Genomic DNA, 17,397 nt, shown 5'->3' on the forward strand with positions numbered 1-17,397 from the left:
GCACACGCACGGAGCATCCTCCCATTAGGTCTCCCGGTCCAGCCCCGCCGGCGCCTCCTGCTCGCAGCAAACCCTCCCCAGCGCTCCCCACGCCCCCCCTCCGGCTTCGGGACCCTCCTCGCCGCCCCCACCCCACTCCTGGGATGGAGCGGACCGAGCCCGCCCGGAGCCCCCCGCGGCCGGGGTGACGGCCCCCGCCCGGAGCACCAGGGGCCCGGGGGTTCCTTAGGCGCCGGACGCTGAAGATGACCGATGCCGGAGGTGAGGGGCCGGACCGGCGGGCGGGGAAGCGGGCTGCGGGGGACCCCGAGGGGGGCTGGACGGAGTGAAGCGGCGGGCCTTTCTTCCCCGTCCCTGGGGGGCTGCGCGGAGCCGGGGAGCCGGGCTGCCAGGGGAGGGGACGGAGACAGGATGGTGTCCCTAATCCTCTCCCTCCAGCCCGCTGCCGGGATAAATTAATTTAAAAAACTGGCGTGGGAGGAGGGGGAGAGGGCTTAACTCTTTCTCGTCCAACGCCGCGAGGGGCTGATGGATTGGGAAGAAACTGTCCGAGAGGCTCTGATGGGGGAGTGGGGCCCTAGGGTGCAGTGGGTGCCTGCCCTCCACCTCTCCCCCAGCTCCAGCGGCGCCGGGGGGGGGGGCACGCTTGCCGGACGCCCCCAGCCTGGGCCTGTGGGCGAGGGGCTTGGCTTTCTCTGGCTGCCCAACTGCCTCCTCGCACCCCAGCCTCCTCTGCCGGCCATCCTCAGCCTTTCCCAGTTGCACTTCTCTCTCGGTCGTTCTGCTCCTCCTGGGCGCCTTTCCTCCAGCTGCCCGGCTGGGGCCACCCCTCTCCACAGCCCCCCTTGGGCCGCACTCGGGGCTGCCGGTGGCCCTCTCACCTCCGCTCTCCCCAGCCCGGGTGTCTCCTCTCCTTCCTTCTCTCTGGGGCTCTGTGGACTGACCCCCGCACCCCAACCGGTCTGTTCCTGCTACCCCTTCTCTCTCCGGGCTGTGCCCCTTTCTTTCTCTTTCTCTCCCCCCCCCCCCCCCCCCCCCCCCCCCCCCCGTCCCAAGAAGCTTTGAGCTCACCTGGCTCCCAGAAAGGGGTCAAAGGTCATTGGACCTCCTCTTCCGAGAATTGGAAGGAGCGCCCAGTAGAGTCAGAGCTCAGACTGTGAGCGGAGGGACAGGTTCATCTCTCCCTGTGGCAGTTACCTGGCTGAGTGTGTGTGTGTGTGTGTGTGTGTGTGTGTATGTGTGTATGTGTGTAGGAGTGTGATGGCTCAGCTTTGGAATGAGGGGGTTGAGTGGGAGAGGCCCGGTGACCCCCTGGATGTCCTGCTTCCAGAGTAAGGAGGGTCCCCCAGCCACAGGGAGTTCTGGGTGAAGGTGGGGAAGAAAGCAGTTTGTGCTGAATCAGGATGGATTGGGCGCAGGTGGGAGCTGGAAGCCCCGCCCTCCCCTGAGGGCACCTGACAGAGGACTCCTTTCCCCAGAGGGTCTCCACCTGGACTGGCCTTGAATAAAGAACATCTGGGCCCCTTGCTTTCCTCGGTGGTTAGAGCGGTGGGTTGGGGGTTCGATTCCCAGTCAAGGGCATGTACCTGGTTGCAGGTTCAATCCCTGGCCCAGTTGGTTGGGCTGCTGGAGGGGGAGGCAACCAATTGATGTATCTCTCTCACATCGATATTTCTCTCTCTCTTTCCCCCTCCCTTCCACTCTCTCTAAAAATCAATGGGAAAAAATATCCTCACTACTCGGGCGAGGATTAAAAAAATTTGAAATCAATAAAAATGTTAAGAAAAGAGCACATGGGATCTCCATGTCAGGTTGTCTAAGAGAGGAGTCACCACAGCTTCCCTCAGGGAGCCTCCATTCTTATCTTTGTTTTAATTTACTTTTTCTTTTTAAATCCTCACCCAAGGATATGCTTGTTTGTTTGCTATTGATTTGAGAGAGAGAAAGACCAGTGTGAGAGAGAAACATCAGTTGATCAGTTGTCTCCGGTATGTACCTGACTGGGGATCGAACCCTCAACCTGAGTATGTATCTTGACCCGGAATCCAACCCATGACCTTTCCTGTGTGGGACAGTGCTCCAGCCAACGCAGCCATATCGTCCAGGGCTCATTCTTACCTTCAGAGCGTCCCTAGTCTGGTGGGGAATACTGTCCCCGCTCCTCAGGGAGCTCCCATTCAGATGTGGGAGAGAGATGACCCACTTAGAGAATCAATGAAATATGAAAAATTCCTCACTTCCCAGTGCTTGGGTAAGGGTGGATTTAGAAGTTATGTAGACACATGGGAGGACGGAGGGCTATCTAGGACGGCTTTCTGGAGGAGGTGGCAGCTGTGTGCTGGTCAGATGCAGCTTTGTGATGGAATGAGGAAATGTGGTTTATTCTTAGGGGCAGCCTCCCTGCCTCTTTGGTCCTTCAGGACAGGAAGAGGGGTCCTACAACTTCTTTGCTACTTGCACCCAGAGTTCAGGAATGGCAGGAGGGTTCTTGGAGGGCCCATATACCTGGCCCTTTCTGATACCTCATTTCCTGTTTTCAGCCCCAAGCACCCATAGAGCCTGCTTCTCCCAGTTCTAGCCAGTATGGAGCAGCCCCCTTTCCTCTACCTTTCTCCCCTCGGCGTCCTTTCCTTATGAGCATCTTCCAAAACTGCAGATCCTCACCCAGGACAGGGCTGAGGGGCGGGAGACCCGGGTCAAGGTGGCGTTCTGCCAGTTATCTCCTGCATCTTGGTTTCCACACCTGTAACGTGGGGATACTAAGAGTCCCAAGCCTGGCTAGCGCTCCGTGAGACGATGTCTCTGTAATAACGGGACAGCTGGGAAAGGCCCCAGGCACGTGACTTAGCTTTCTTACACCTACCACATGTCTGGTCTAACCCAGTGCCCTGCCCTTCTCATGCAGACCGGAGTGTTAGAAGTAACTGGAGCCCTAGCCAGTTTGGTTCAGTGGATAGAGCGTCGGCTTGTGGACCAAAGGGTCCCGGGGTTGATTCGGTCAAGGGCATGTACTGTGGTTGTAGGCTCCTCCCCAGCCCAGGCCCTGGTCGGGGCTTATGCAGGAGGCAACCAATGGATGTGTTTCTCTCACATCAATGTTTCTGTCTTTCCTTCTCTCTTCCATTCTCCCTAAAAATCAATGGAAAAATATCCTGGGGTGAGAATGAAAAAACAAACAAACAAAAAAGCAGTAAGTGGAGATCATGGCCCTGGAATGCAGTGTGCCCTGCCCCTGAGCTTCCTCGCTCCCCCTTCATCCAGTATTCCCCTGCCCCTCTGACACCCTGGCCTTGGTGTCGGCTGCTGCGATCCTGTATCTGCTGGGAAGCCCCAATTGCTTCAGCTGCACATATCCTGCTTCCCCACCTGCCCTCCTTGCTTCCCACCAAAAACACAAAATCAGCCCCCCACCCATCTGCACTTCTTCCCAGAACATGCTCAATGCATCATAGAGAGTTGGCTGTCCACTGCTGTGCTGTGAGTACTCCTCGTACCCTCTGGCATCTGTGAGTCTGTCTAGAACTGCGAGTTTGTCAAGAACAGTGGCTCTGCTGCTGATGGCGCCAGCTTCCTGAGTAGCTCGTGTTCAGGAAGGCAGGTGGTGAGCGCACCAATGATGGGGGTAGGGAGGTGGGACTGGGTGATGGATTGGAAGGCGGATGGGTGGATAGTATGAACTGATGGATGCAAAGATGGAGGGATGGAGGAGTGGATGGATGGATGATGGGTGGATGGATGGAGCAATGGAGGGATGGATGGAGGGACGATGGGTGGATGAATGTGTAAGTAGGGAGGGAGGGAGGTGGATGGATGGAGGGAGGGATGGATGGATGGATGGATGATGGGTGAATGAATGTGTAAGTAGGGATGGAGGGAGGTGGATGGATGAAGGGAGGTGGATGGATGGAGGGAGGGAGGGATGGATGGATGGATGATGGGTAGATGGATGGAGGGATGGATGGATGGATGGATGGATGATGGGTGGATGAATGTGTAAGTAGGGAGGTGGATGGATGGATGGAGGGAGGGATGGATGGATGGATGGATGATGGGTGGATGAATGTGTAAGTAGGGAGGGAGGGAGGTGGATGGATGGATGGAGGGAGGGAGGGATGGATGGATGGGTGATGGGTGGATGGATGGAGGGATGGATGGATGGATGATGGGTGGATGGATGGAGGGATGGATGGATGGATGATGGGTGGATGAATGTGTAAGTAGGGAGGGAGGGAGGTGGATGGATGGATGGAGGGAGGGAGGGATGGATGGATGGATGATGGGTGGATGGATGGAGGGATGGATGGATGGATGATGGGTGGATGAATGTGTAAGTAGGGAGGTGGATGGATGGATGGAGGAATGGATGGATGGATGGATGGATGATGATTGGATGAGTGTGTAGGTAGGGAGGTAGGTAGATGGATGGTGGAAGAACCTGAGTTCTGGTCCTGATACTGCCGTTAACTTGTTATGTGATCTTAGGCCATTCTCCCTGTTGCTTTATTTGTAAAATGAGTGGATTGGATTTAAGAATCTCCAAGATTTCTCCTAGATTTTCTGTTGGACAGTTTATGATGAGTAAGTTTTCTGGGAAAGCTAACGAAGGAAAGGCCCGAGAGAGTGAAGGGGGAAAGTACTGTGACCTGGGTGGAGGCACACGGCAAATCAGCTGGGACCATGACCACAGGACTCAGCCTGTGTCTACACCTTGGACCTGCTTCTGCCCCTGCCTTCTGCTCGGCCTCCTGCCCCACCCGCCACAATCCGGGCTACCTCGTTCAGATAACTTCTCTTCCAGGGGCCTGAGGAAGAGTTCTGAGGAGAGGGGAGGGGCCAGAGGCCAGGAGCTGGTAGCCATTGCTGGCTCCCTGGCCTCCACCAACCTGAAGCTCTTACCCATGGTCTTTCTCTGTCTGCCCCTTTGTTCTCCTCAGCTCTCTTGAGCCATGGCTTCTTCAAAGCTCCGAGAAGCCGCTGATGAGGTGTTTGGTAAGTTCTGTTTGGCTCTATCTCTAGCCACCTGGCCCTTGGTGTGGGGTGGCAGGGAGGAGTCCCTTGGGGACTTTAGTGTGTGTGTGTGAGTGTGTGTGTGAGTGTGTATGTTGTGGTCGTACAGCCTGATTCTTTGTCACACATCTGGACATGGCAATTACAACAGCAGCAATATTAATAAGGATCCTCTTTTAATAAGTGCTGTCTCATGCCAGGCACTAAGGCCGGCACCCCCATCTCACACGCACGCCTCATTGAATCCTCACACTGATGCTAAGGAGTGTGTCCATTTTACAGACAAGGAGCTCGGGCACAGTGCTGGAGGGACTTGCTTTAAAGATCACGTGGTAGGTTCATGGCAGAGCTGGGACTCCAGGCTGCCAATTCCCTGCTCTCAGTCACGGTGCGGTACACCTGTACCCGCCAGGACAGGTGACACACATCATTTTTAATTTGCATACACAAGCGACCTCACTCTGCATGGATGTACACAGAACTCAAATGCATAACACGCAGTCTCGTACACACCGGGGGGCGTGCACACACCTGCCTGCGCCATCCTTTACCCGCTGCAACCTTTCTATTGTATGGATTGGAGATAGACAACCAGCAGGGCAGAGTTCCCAGCATACAGTGGGGTGGAAAGGCTGTTTCCCAGCTGGAATTGGTGCAGGAGTCAGTGAGCAAGGGAACATGGAGGAGAGGGGAAGACAGATGGAAGCGCCTGAAGCCTGTCGTGTGCAGCTTTCAGAACTCACACTGGTGTGCATGACCTTGAGGGGCTCCTGGGTGTGGAAGGCCACAGGGCCTCCCAGCTTCTCCTCCCCTGACTTCTCATCTCCACCTTCCTTCCCTTTCCTCCTCCCCCTCCCCTGCTCACCTCCTTCTCCCCTGCCCCTGCCACATGCCCTGGCCATGCCAGGAACTGCCGCCTCCCTGCTCCTGGGGGCTGCCGCTTTCCACTCACCCTCCCTGGGAACTGTGGAGGGTTTGCCTCTAGGAGACCCCCACCCCCCACCCCCCATGAACTGCGGCTGGGCCTCAGACTCAGACTCAGAGCTGCTCCACCTCCACCCAGGCCTGGCCTGACCTCTGGCCTGACAGAGGCCCTTCGTCCTCCACACCCCTCTCCCACCCCAACCCTTCCTGTTTTCCTTCTCCCTGTCAGCCCTGCCTGCTTCCCCAAGGCGAAAGGCAATTAAATATTCAAGACTTCCCACTGCCCTGGGCCTGAGTAGCTCCCAGGGGGAGAGTGGGGAGGGAAGCATCTGGAGGGAAGGATGGAAGAAAGGGAGGGGCCGGGAGAGCCAGGGCTGGAGGAGGGACTGCCCCACCTTGCTCCCTAGATCCTCCAAGGTAAGATGACCATGGTCCTGTGGTCATGGCTCAGAGTCAGGGGCAAAGGGCCCTTTCCCTGGCCCTCCTCTTTCTCCCCATCCCTATGCAGGTATGTGAGTGTGTGTAACACAGACACGTGCCAACAGTATCTTGTTGTGGGAAACCACACGTAGGGAGAATAGCACTGTACGCTCCATCATGTAACGCAGGGTGGCTGGTCACCGGCTGAGCCCTCGCACCCCCAGAGTGGCAAGAACGCTGGCCTGGGAGCCCGGAGACCTGCATGCCATGACCTCTGCCCCTGGGTTAAACCTTTCCTCTCCCAGCCTCACCTTCCCCACCTGTAAAATGAGGGTTTGGACTCAGAAGTCACTCCCATCTAGGCCTCAGAGGAGGTACAGCCGGCTTGTTAGTTACAAACCGAGCCTGGGGAGCCAGGCTGCCTGTAACCCGCCGGCTCTTCACCAGCCATATTAAGGCTGCCTGGGGATTCCCGAAGTCTCTTCTCAGAGGGCTGTGGGAGGTTTAAACGAGCTAGTAATTGTGAAGCACTTAGACCAGCCAGTGAGTATTAGCTGTTATTGTTCTGTCTTCAGTCCGCAGTCCTCACTGCTTCCAGTGTCAGGGGGCAGGGAACGGAAGGCTCCCTCCCCCAGCTCAGCCCAGGGCCTGCACTGCTGGCTGCACTGGCGCCTGCTGGGCGCCGGGCACTCCAAGCCCGAGACCATGGCATCCCTCTTGTTCTTTCTGCAGCCTTGGCTCGGTATTGTCACCCACACCTCAGCCTGGCGACCTCATCTAGAACAGTGGCCCCAGTCACTGCCTGTCTTCCTCCTACATTTGACAAGTATTAGAGGTACCGCCGAACAAGCCAAAGTCACCGCCATCATGGAGCGTGAATTCTAGCCCAGGGCCGAGCAGGGGGGCGGGTAACAAAGCCCACACGACTAAACACGGAGAGGGGAGAAGGTGCGGGGTGCTGTGCAGAGGATGGGACGTGGGCGGTGTTGGGCGGGGACCTCACCAGCACTTGCGTGGAACTGGGGTCCTTCTCTGCCCAGCTCTGCACCTGTCCGTGGAAGTGTGGCTTTACCTCGCTTGTCAAACGCCTACTGAGCACCTACCCTCGCCAGGCCCCGCACCAGGCTCGTAGGGTACCCGTGGACAGGCAAGGGTGTCACTTCTGCTGTGTAGACTGGCATGGGACACTCATGCCCAACCAGATCATAGTGGCTGTCCGGAGTGGGGGGAGGCGACGAGGTGACATGTTGGAGTTGAGGACCAAAGGGTGGTGAGTGATGGAGCAGAGAGAGCAGCGAGAGCACAGGGATGGAGGTGGGACAGGAAGGTAGAGGCGGGTGTCTGGGTATCAGTATAAGCGGTTGCATCCAGTGCCCACTGCAGCCAGTGCCTGTGAGCACTTACCACGTCACAGGTGATATGGGGAAGCACGTTATGGATTCTCTTATGTGGTGCTCACGGCTCCGTAAGGAAGAGACTGCTGGTATGGCCCCATTTTACAGACGAGGAAGCAGTTAGCTAAACGTAAGTAACTTGTTCAGGGCCGACCAGCCAGCAAGTGGCAGGACTGGGTTCAACCCAGGCCATCTGGCCCCAGGGCTTCTGCTCTTAACCAAGGTGTGCCTATCCGAGCACGCTGTGCCGAGGAGGGAGTGAGGGCAGCTCAGCAGAGGGGGCGCTGGCCCCTCAGGACTTGAATGGAGGGCCGAGGGCATGGACTTGATGTTGGGATGGCCACTCCCCACCCCTCACCCCTGACCCTCTGCCCGGGGTTTCAGAAGCAGGAGAGTATGAGACACAGTCAGAACTGTGCTTTAGGATTTCTTCTCACTTGTAGAAAGTGGGAGGGGAGAGAGAACAGAGCCTGCACACGTTAGGAGCAGGGAACTAAGAATGGAGGGTGCCGAGGCCATGCTCTGGGACAGTGGGGTAGGGTGAGGGTGGGTGGTGGAGGGGGAGGTGGCAGGTGGGCAGCTGGGGAAGGCCTGGCCTAAGGCAATCTGTCCTGTTGGAGAAAGAGGCCAGGTTCCAGGGGTGTGAGGAGGCAAACCTGTCCTTTCATTAAAATAATATTTTCTAACCACTACATACCAGGCACCATTCTGTGCCTGTGTTAGAGCAATGGACAAAATAGAAACATCTGTGCTGGTGGAGCTGACCTTCTAAAGGGTGCAGAGAGACAGTAAATGAAATAAGTAAGATATACAGTATTCTAGGGAATGATACACAACACAGGAAAAAATAGATATGTGAAAAATAGGTTCTGGGGGTATTTTAGATTACTAGAGGCCTGGTGCATGAAATTCATGCACTCAGGGGGAGTCCCTCAGCCTGGCCTGCACCCTCTCGCAGTTCAGGAGCCCTTGGGGATGTCCGAATGCTGGCTTAAGCGGGCCTAAGCTGGCAGTCAGACATCCTTAGCACTACTGCAGAGGAGGGAGAGTCTCCCGCCACCGCCGCTGCGTTCACCAGCTGTGAGCCGGGCTTCTCGCTGAGCGGTGCTCCCCCTGTGGGAGCACAGTGACCACCAGAGGGCAGCTCCTGTGTTGTCTGCCCCCTGGTGGTCAGTGTGCATCATAGCGACCGGTCATTCTGCCGTTGGTCTGTTTGCATATTAGCCTTTTATTATTGTAGATTATGTGGTCGGGGAAGTCCTCAGAGTATTTAAGCCAAGACCGGAAGGAGGTGAGAACCATGCAGAAATCGTGGCTAGAGCCTGCAGGACAGGAAGAGGAAGTGCAAAGGCCCCGAGGTGCAGGTTAGGCTAACATGAGGAAGAGCCAGGCAACCAGGACGGCTGGAGTGGGGAGAGGGAGAGAAGCAGAAGCTCAGAGAGGTGGCACAGACTGTCTCTCAGAGGGCAGACTCGGGTGGAAGGCTCCTGGGAGACGCAGGTTCTTCCGCTGTGTGAGATGGAAGTCACAGAGGAGTGACAGGGGCTGACATGTTTTATCAGGATCACTCTGGCGGCGGTGTTGAAAATAGACTGTAAATGGGAAAAGGAGGAGGAGGGAATACCAGCTGGGAGGCGAGAGGAGATGATGACCTAGACCGGCTGTGAGGAGTTCTCTTTCGTCTCCCCTCCTCTATCTTCCCCTCTCCTTCCTTCCCCTCCTCTCTCCTAGCCTCTCTTTCTCCCCTACTCTTCTGTGGACTGTCTCTCCTCTTTCTCCCCATATGCGTACATGCATGTGGGTGTGCGTAACACAGACACAGACGAACACTATTTTATTGTGGGAAATCACAAGCGGAGAGAATAGCCCTGTGCTCTCCATCGTATGCGCGTACCTGTCACTCGGCCGCAGCCATCGTCGGCGTGTGGATTAGCCTTGCTCCTCTCTGTCCCTTTGCGCGCTCCACTCCTCTGCCCCGGGATTATTTTGAACCCAATCCAAAACATCTTGTCATTTCACCATAAATATTTCAGTACGTGTAGATATCTGCCAGAAGTGGAGCGAAGAGGAACTGGACGGATGGGTGGGTAGGGCGGGAGGGAGAAAGAGGACCCAGCGATGACTCCAGGGGTTTGCTCCGAGAAGCTGGAAGGATAAAGCTGCCATTTGCTGAGCTGGGCAGACTGGGAGGAGCAGCTTGGGGGTGGGGAGTCCAGTTCTGACATGCGCATTGAAGATGCCCATTGGCCATGCACGTGGAGATGTCAGGTAGGCAGCTGGACACATGAATGACCACCTGGGTCTGAGGCTGAGGGTCAGGGCAGCAACTGGGTGAAGGAGGAGGCCTTTCACTGAGCCACGGGACAGAGAAGCCAGTTTGAGGCCAGGTGGTGCGTTTGTTTTGATGGGTTGAGTATGAGGTGCCTGGTAGGTACTGAGGTGCCCAGGTTTGGGATTCAGGGGCGGGGTCAGGGCTGGAAATAGACATGGGTGGTTGTTAAGCCAGGAGAGCCTCTGGGATGTCTGCAGACTAGAGAAAGAGGAGCAGACAGCACAGAACCGGCCTGGGGGATGGGATGGGGTCCCTGAGCTCACTGGAGGTAGGGTGGGAAGAAAGGTCTAAATCAGCGGTTCTCAACCTGTGGGTCGCGACCCCTTTTGCGGTCGAACGACCCTTTCACAGGGGTTGCCTAAGACCGTCCTGCATATCAGATATTTACATTACGATTCATAACAGTAGCAACATTACAGTTATGAAGTAGCAACGAAAATAATTTTATGGTTGGGTCACAACATGAGGAACTGTATTTAAAGGGCCAGAAGGTTGAGAACCACTGGTCTAAATCCATCCTGAAGTCCCGGAAGAACCTTCTCTGCCTGGTGACTCTGAGGTTGAGAGACACACTGCAGAAAGGGGCTTCATCCTCAGGCGGAGCAAATGGAGCTGGGAGCAGTAGGGTTTATGCATGACCCACTCGCTGGGTTTGCCAGCTCTTCCTCCACATCCCCGGCCAGGACCTGGCCCTGGGCCACAGACCCCAGGACAGGCCCCAGGCCTCAGGGCACCGAGTTTTCCTCCCTGCAGCTGCCACTGGGTTGTGTGTGTAGGGGGAGGGGGTGGGGAGCAGGGACCCCTCTGCTCCAGTTCCCCGGAGAGCCAGTGGTGCTATCTCTGAGTGTGACCCTGAGCATGGCACAGCAAGCCGGTGTCCCCAGCGGGGCCAGCCTCTGGAGCCAGACTAGCCAGGCTCCAGTCCCAGTCCACTGCTAGCTGGTGGCTTCAGGCAGACCTTCCCTCTCTGAGCCTCAAGTTTGCTCAGCTCTAAAATGCGCAAAATAACTGCCCTAGCCTGGTGCAGTCGGCACTTCCTCAGTGATAGCCATTGCTACTGTGATCTCTCCAGTCTCATCCCCCAGCCCTTCCCTCCACAGACCTACACCCTCCAGCTGCCCGGGTGGTGCCCCCTTGGCCCCGCTGCCCTACTTTCCAGCATTGCATATACAAGTCTCGCCAACTTGGCATATGCAGATCTTAAAACCCAGCCCTGGCGTGTCCTCCTCTGACCCAGCCAGCCAGGGCGGTCCTGTCTCCCCCCACCCCCTCCTCCGCCTGTGAGGGTTCCACCACCCGGCTGTATCTATGTGCCGATGTGTCTGCTTCCCCGGAGACTGAGAGAGACCATTACCCATCTCATCTGCACTCCCAGTGCCTGGCACTCGGAAACATTCATTGAATGCCTGGGGCGTGAGTGCAGGTGGCCACTGGAGGTGGGCCTCGGGGCTTGCTGTCCTCATGCCTCTGGTCTCTGCCCCCTCCCCCCGGTTTGCAGACCTAGACTTGGCTGTGCCAGAGACCGTCAGACTGGACAGCAGTTTACACAAAGCCCGGGCCCAACTGCTGGCCAAAGGCCGTAGACACCGGCCTTCCCGCTCCAGGCTTCGGGACAGTGCCAGCTCTGCGGAGGATGGTGAAGGCTCCGATGGGCCCGGAGGCAAGGTTGGGGCCGCCCACCCAATCACACATACCCCACCCACTCTTCTTGCCCCTGGAGAGCCCCTCCACACCCTCTTCCAGGGAAGCCACACACCCAGGCTTCTGATCTAATAATGCTCACAAGCTGTAGCTACCTTCACATTTGGCTCATTTCATCCTTAAGGAAGAGATTATCATCCTCATTTACAGAGGCTCAGAGGTTCCGTCACAAAGTCACACAGTAATGGAAGGAGGTGGGATTCAGCCCCAGCCTATGTGACTGCCTGCCCCTGTTCCCCCCTCGCACTGCCCAGCCACCCCTCCGCCCGCATGGGGAGAACCCCCTCTAGGTCCCCCGAAAGACAGACGCCTCAGAGGCTCCCGTGCAGTTTACAGGGCGAGCCTGGCGCCCAGCCCCTCAGGGAAGCGGGGAGGAGGGATGGCAGTGAGCGGCTGCCCCTCCCGCAGGTGACCGACGGCTGCGGGAGCCCCCTGCACCGGCTGCGCTCGCCTTTGCACTCGGGCCCAGGGTCTCCGGCCGTGGGCTCGTTCTGCCTGGAGCCTCCGGGGTTGCGGCGCAGCCTGGATGAGGATGAGCCGCCACCCTCGCCGCTCACCCGCTACCGACCCCTGCACAACGCCGCATCGCACGAGGGCCTGGCCGCCGCCTCCTGCTCGCCGCCGCGCTCCGCGCCCTCCTCGGACAGCTCGCCCAGCTTTGTGCGCCGCCACCTGCGTGCGGAGCCGCACAGCGAAGGTGAGCGAGGCCCGCGCGGCGCCCCCTGCTGGTGCGCGCGGGGACCGCAGCGGCGCCGAAGCCCAGGGCTGGACCGGGTGCAGAGCGGCTGGGGTGGTGACGGTGGTTAACACCTCGTTTCACTCATCTGAGCGCCTACGAGGGGACGCTCGGCGCACAAGCGAGCAAACATGCAGTTTCTCAGCCTCCGGGGGCGTGTAGTTTCCGGGAGGAACAATGAAATAGTGCCTTATAGTCCACCGGTTGGCGACCTGCTCCAAAGGTTTCCTTAAAGCAGCGGTCGCCAACTTTTCGGACCTCGCGGACCACTGGTTGGCGACCGCTGGTAGCGGGCAAGAGGAAAGCTGGGTCTAGGTGGGACACTGCTTCTCTGATGGAGAGACAGCGCCTGCAAGCCAAGCCAGGTCCTTATTTTATAGCCAGATTCCACGAGGTAAAGTAAGGGCGTGGTCAGGATGTTTACAATGTTCTCGAGGGTTTCGAATCCACTCAATTACACGCACCTGATCAAGCTTTGTTTCCTTGCTGCACCTCCAGCAGCGTATATCACTCAGCCACGTGGGGCCACAGGTTCGGACCATAAGGTCAAGCTTACTAGGTTCAGCCATAGCCTTTGGCTGTAATTGTGCTGGGACTTACACGTGGCTTTGTCACGAGAGGATCGTGCCCTCTCACTAGTCCCAGGCTTGAACCTGTCCAAACGCTGTAGCCGCTCGCCACAAGGGAGCATATAAAAGGTGACAGGACCTAGTTGGGAGCATCCTGGAAGGCTTCTCTGGGGAAGTGACATGTGGTGCAAGATTGGAAGGCTGGTTAGAAGTTGGCCAAGATAAAATTAACACGAAATAGTAGTGGTCCCTACCGTTTCAGAGTGGTTTATGGTTTGCATAAGGTTTTCATACACATCCCATTAGGTCCCATGAAATATCCCCGTATTTGAGATGAAGGGAGCTCAGAGAGTTAGAGTGACTGTCCTGGGTCACACAGCCAGTGAGGGGCACCAGAGCCAGATGGCATGATTCTAAGTCGGGAGAATTTCCAGCACCTCACACCGGCAGCTGGAGGAGGCAGGAAGGCAACCACACGGGCTGTTTCCGTCCCTCTTCCCCAAAAGATGACAGTCGGGATGCCAGCCCACCTGAGCCTGCCAGTCCCACCATTGGCCTGGATAAGAAGACTCGCCGGAAGTTCCTGGACCTGGGGTGAGTGGAGGAGGGACCAGAGCCAAAGGCGTGGAGCTGTTGGGGCGCAGGGTAGCACAGTGGGCAGCACTGGCCCACCCCCCCTCTTCCCTCCCCGTAGGGTCACCTTACGCCGAGCATCTACTAGCAAGAGCCGGAAGGATAAGGGCAGCAACCGCCTGTCCATGGGCAGCAGGTAAGTGGTACCCACCACACCTCAGCCTCAGCTTCTACCCATAATTCCCTGTGGGCCCACCCTCTCCTCGGTGCCCACACCCAAGCAGGCTGCTCTCTCCACAGGGAGTCGGTGGAGGGGTCCAGCAGGTCAGCGGGCTCCCCGTTCCTGCCCTTTTCCTGGTTCACAGACAGTGGCAAGGGCTCGGCGTCCTCCGGCAGCACCACCTCCCCTGCCTGCTCCCCTAAACATGAGCGCTTCAGCCCTAAGAAGTCAGCTTCTCAGGTGAGTCCATGGCCTTCTTGCCGCCATACTGGCCCTAGGGATCAGATGCCATGAGAGCACACTCCACTCTGGCTCGGGCTGGGATCAGGCATTCCTGGAGTCCATTAGTCCTCCATAAAGCCATTCGGTGGCTCACTCATTCATCCATCTCAGTTTGTGCATTCACTTGTTCACTTATTCATATTCTGATCAGTTAAGTTGTTGATTCATTCATTGCTTCATCAGTTCAGCACATCACTAAATACTATAATTCCCCTAGCGTATACCCAGCCTGAGGTCTCCTCTATTCCTGCTAACTTTTCTGCCTGGCTCATACTAGCCCCATGTCCTCCCACAGGCCTCAGATCCTGGTGCCTCTCACGAGTCACCAAGTCATGTGGTGCCTGCCCAGCTCCTGGCTCATGCATAGGGTGCCTGGTGCCTCGTCCAGGACATCTCCATCCAGATGGGGGTGGGGGGTTTGTGGGGACTCCCTTGAGCTGGGGGCAAGCTTTCTGCTCAGCAGCATGCACGCCCTCCCGTCTAGGAATCCACCCTGAGTGATGACTCCACACCCCCCAGCAGCAGCCCCAAGATCCCGAGTGGTCCCCGGCAGGAGACCAAGTGCTCCTACCCCTACCACACGCTCTCCCAGTCTTCGGATGAGGTGAGCAGGCCCTGGCCTCTGACTCTGCCGGGTGTGCAGGCCCCAGGCCAGGTCTGCCCCCCTCACTCTCCTTGGTCTCCGCCCCAGTTCCTGGATGAACCTCTTCCCACGATCCACCACTGGACCAGTCAGCAGGTGGGCCAGTGGCTGCACAGCCTCAACCTGGAGCAGTATGCCGCTGAGTTTGCCGCCCGGCAGGTGGACGGGCCGCAGCTCCTGCAGCTGGATGGGAGCAAACTGAAGGTGGGTCAGCCTGAGGCCACCTTCAGGGATTGGGCTCCCCTACCCTGACCTTGTACTCCTACTGCCCTAACCTCTGCCATCTAGGCAGGGTCCCTGGCCCGATCTTTGTACCCTGAAAGTGACACTGAAACCCAGTTCTTTAGTTTGACCTTCAAGCTCCAGTCCTTGACCTTTAGGGCTTCATCTCATCTAACTCTTGACTCTGATGCGTCTCCTCGTATCGTGGGAAGCAGGCCTCTCCCCTGATCACCTTGTCCGATTCTCAGTGGAGGCGGGTGGTAATGGAGGGGGATCAGGAGGGGCCTGATGTCTGTGCTGCAAGGTTCTGGCCTGTTTCCAACCTCTGCCAAGTTGCTTGGGGAAGGAGTGGGGAGGAGAGCCCCCCGGGAAGTCTCGAGTGGGAAGGGGCCTCACCAACTGACCAGCTGTGTGACCTTGGGCAAGTTGCACCCCATCTCTGGGCATCAGGGTCATGGCCAGGCTGAAATTCTGAGTGGAGGAGTGGGAGCCAGGGATTATGGGAAGTGGAGGATGGTGGGGGCTGGGGTGCTGGTAAAGGGCCTGGTACTCCCCACCCTCTTCTCTCCCAACTACTCCCGGTTCACATTCTTGCCCTGAGGGTTCTGATCCACTGGCAGGTCTGGGAGGTGGAGGCTGCACTTCAGAGAGGACAGGTGGAGCTCCGGGGAGGGCACACCTGGACACACAGAACCTGGGGGTGGTTCTGGGGCGCTGTCCCTCACTCTCAGCTCCTCCCCCAGAGCCTGGGGCTCAGCAGCTCGCATGACCGGGCACTGGTGAAGCGGAAGGTGAAGGAGCTGGCAGCGGCCGCTGAGAAGGAGCGCAAGGCCCAGGAGAAGGCTGCCCGGCAGCGCGAGAAGCTCCGGCGCCGGGAGCAGGAGGCCAAGAAGACCTAGAGGAGAGCGAGGCAGGCATGGCACCCAGGCACGGGCAGCCGCCGCTCAGCGGGCACAGGCTCCCGGGGAAGTGGAGCCTGGGCGCCAAGCTTGGGCTGGCCCGGCCCCACGGCCTCAGGGGTACATGCCCTCTCTCATCTTGTCACTCTGTCTGGACCAAGATCCCCCCAGAAAGGGAGGCCCAGGGAGAGGGCCCAGTACTAGATTGCCTTCCAGGACTGGCTTGGCACAGAGTTCCTGGGGGAGGTTGCAGATCATGGGAAGAGGGCAGGGAGGCCAGGGCTGAAGGCAGCCTGGGAGCCCAGAGGTCCCTGGGTCAGTCTGACTCTGTCCTCAGGCCACCGTGGTGCTGGGGCCTGCAGTGAGCTGGCACGTCTACCTGCCTGCCTTTCAGAGGCCCTGCCATGGGGCCCGGTCCCAGGGCTGTCAGGTGGCTGAGCACCAGGGGAGGAGTGGGTGGGTGGAGTCGGTCCTCTCGGGCTCTCCAAGGTGGCTGTGTGTGGGAGAGCCCTCTGCTCCCAGGGAGGCCGGTGGGCACTGCAGCCCGCTGCACTCAGGGTAGACTCCAGGCTCCTCCTCAATCGGAGAGCAGAGCAAGCGCATGGCTATCCATGCCATCTGTGCAGACGTCAGGCGAAGGGAGGATGAAACCCTCCTTTTCTTCCCCTGCCCTGCAGCCCCAATGATGAAAGGACACCTTACAGTCCTCCCCTCCTGGGGCCCAGCCAGGCCTGTGTTTGCCCTGCTCTCTAAGGCAGGCCCACTCCTCCTCCGGCTGCCCTCAGAGGGCACCTGAGCCCTCCCTGCCCACAGAACAAACTCAGAGCTGGTGGGGACACAGGACGCCCCCTACCGATGCCTGTGTGGGACTGAACTGGCGAATCCTCACCGTAGCCAGGCAGAGGCAACTCTGGGTCCCCTGGAAACTGCTAGATTGGCAGGGTTTGTCAGCCCTCCCTCACCTGGAAGACAGTGCAGGCTCTGCCTACAAGGAGGGGTTGGGCCAGCCCCCACCCCGTGGGGATGGAGTGGATCCCAGCAGCCCAGGGATGACACCTGTCCTTGTCGGGAGCCGCACTCTGGGCTAGAAAACTAGCCCAGCTTCTGGAGCACTGGCCAGTTTCCAGTGGGGCTACGGGGCCTCTGACTAGAAGTGGCCCCACCCCTCCATCTGCCTGGAGTGGGGGACAGGACCCAGTGCATGCCGACTCCCTTCATTCCTGCCCAGGGCCTGTGGCTTGAGGGCCACCCCGCCCCTGGGACCCAGCCCTTTGCTGCTCTTTGCTAGAGGAGGGGCTTCAGAGGGAAACAGATACGGGGGCACTGGCACCACCTGGGCCCGGTGGAGGCTGGTGGGGAGGTTGGCGGGCACCCGGGTCCTGGAAACTATCGGGAGCTCTATGGGTGCCCACCTGCATGTGAAGGGGGGAGGCAGTACTCAATTTATTTCAATAAACACTTACGATGTGCCAGTG

At 58.2% G+C, this 17,397-nt stretch overlaps 1 protein-coding gene across 2 annotated transcripts; it reads left to right on the forward strand.

Annotated features, from left to right (window-relative positions):
* SAMD14 (sterile alpha motif domain containing 14) lies at positions 1–17,394 on the forward strand. Of its 2 annotated transcripts, XM_081110556.1 has the most exons (10): positions 1–261; positions 4,935–4,989; positions 11,576–11,742; positions 12,187–12,475; positions 13,590–13,677; positions 13,778–13,852; positions 13,957–14,116; positions 14,643–14,762; positions 14,850–15,005; positions 15,767–17,394. In XM_081110556.1, the coding sequence occupies exons 2-10, from the start codon at positions 4,947–4,949 to the stop codon at positions 15,920–15,922; spliced, it is 1,254 nt and encodes a 417-aa protein (XP_080966682.1). In that variant the 5' UTR covers positions 1–261; positions 4,935–4,946; the 3' UTR covers positions 15,923–17,394. The 2 variants fall into 2 exon arrangements, with proteins under 2 accessions (XP_080966682.1, XP_080966681.1); XM_081110555.1 differs by having other exon boundaries at positions 144–261; positions 14,643–15,005.
* The last annotated feature ends 3 nt before the right edge of the window (positions 17,395–17,397 follow it).

Source organism: Myotis nattereri (genome assembly GCF_964212035.1).
Source record: "Myotis nattereri genome assembly, chromosome: 16".
NCBI classification, from domain to species: Eukaryota; Metazoa; Chordata; class Mammalia; order Chiroptera; family Vespertilionidae; genus Myotis; species Myotis nattereri.

Bases quoted from the DNA above. Each gene is read 5' to 3' on its own strand.
- SAMD14 (XM_081110555.1), top strand. From the start codon at position 4,947: ATGGCTTCTTCAAAGCTCCGAGAAGCCGCTGATGAGGTGTTTG. The intron at 4,990-11,575 runs GTAAGTTCTGTT...CCCGGTTTGCAG, and splicing joins AGCCGCTGATGAGGTGTTTG to ACCTAGACTTGGCTGTGCCA. The intron at 15,006-15,766 runs GTGGGTCAGCCT...CTCCTCCCCCAG, and splicing joins TGGATGGGAGCAAACTGAAG to AGCCTGGGGCTCAGCAGCTC.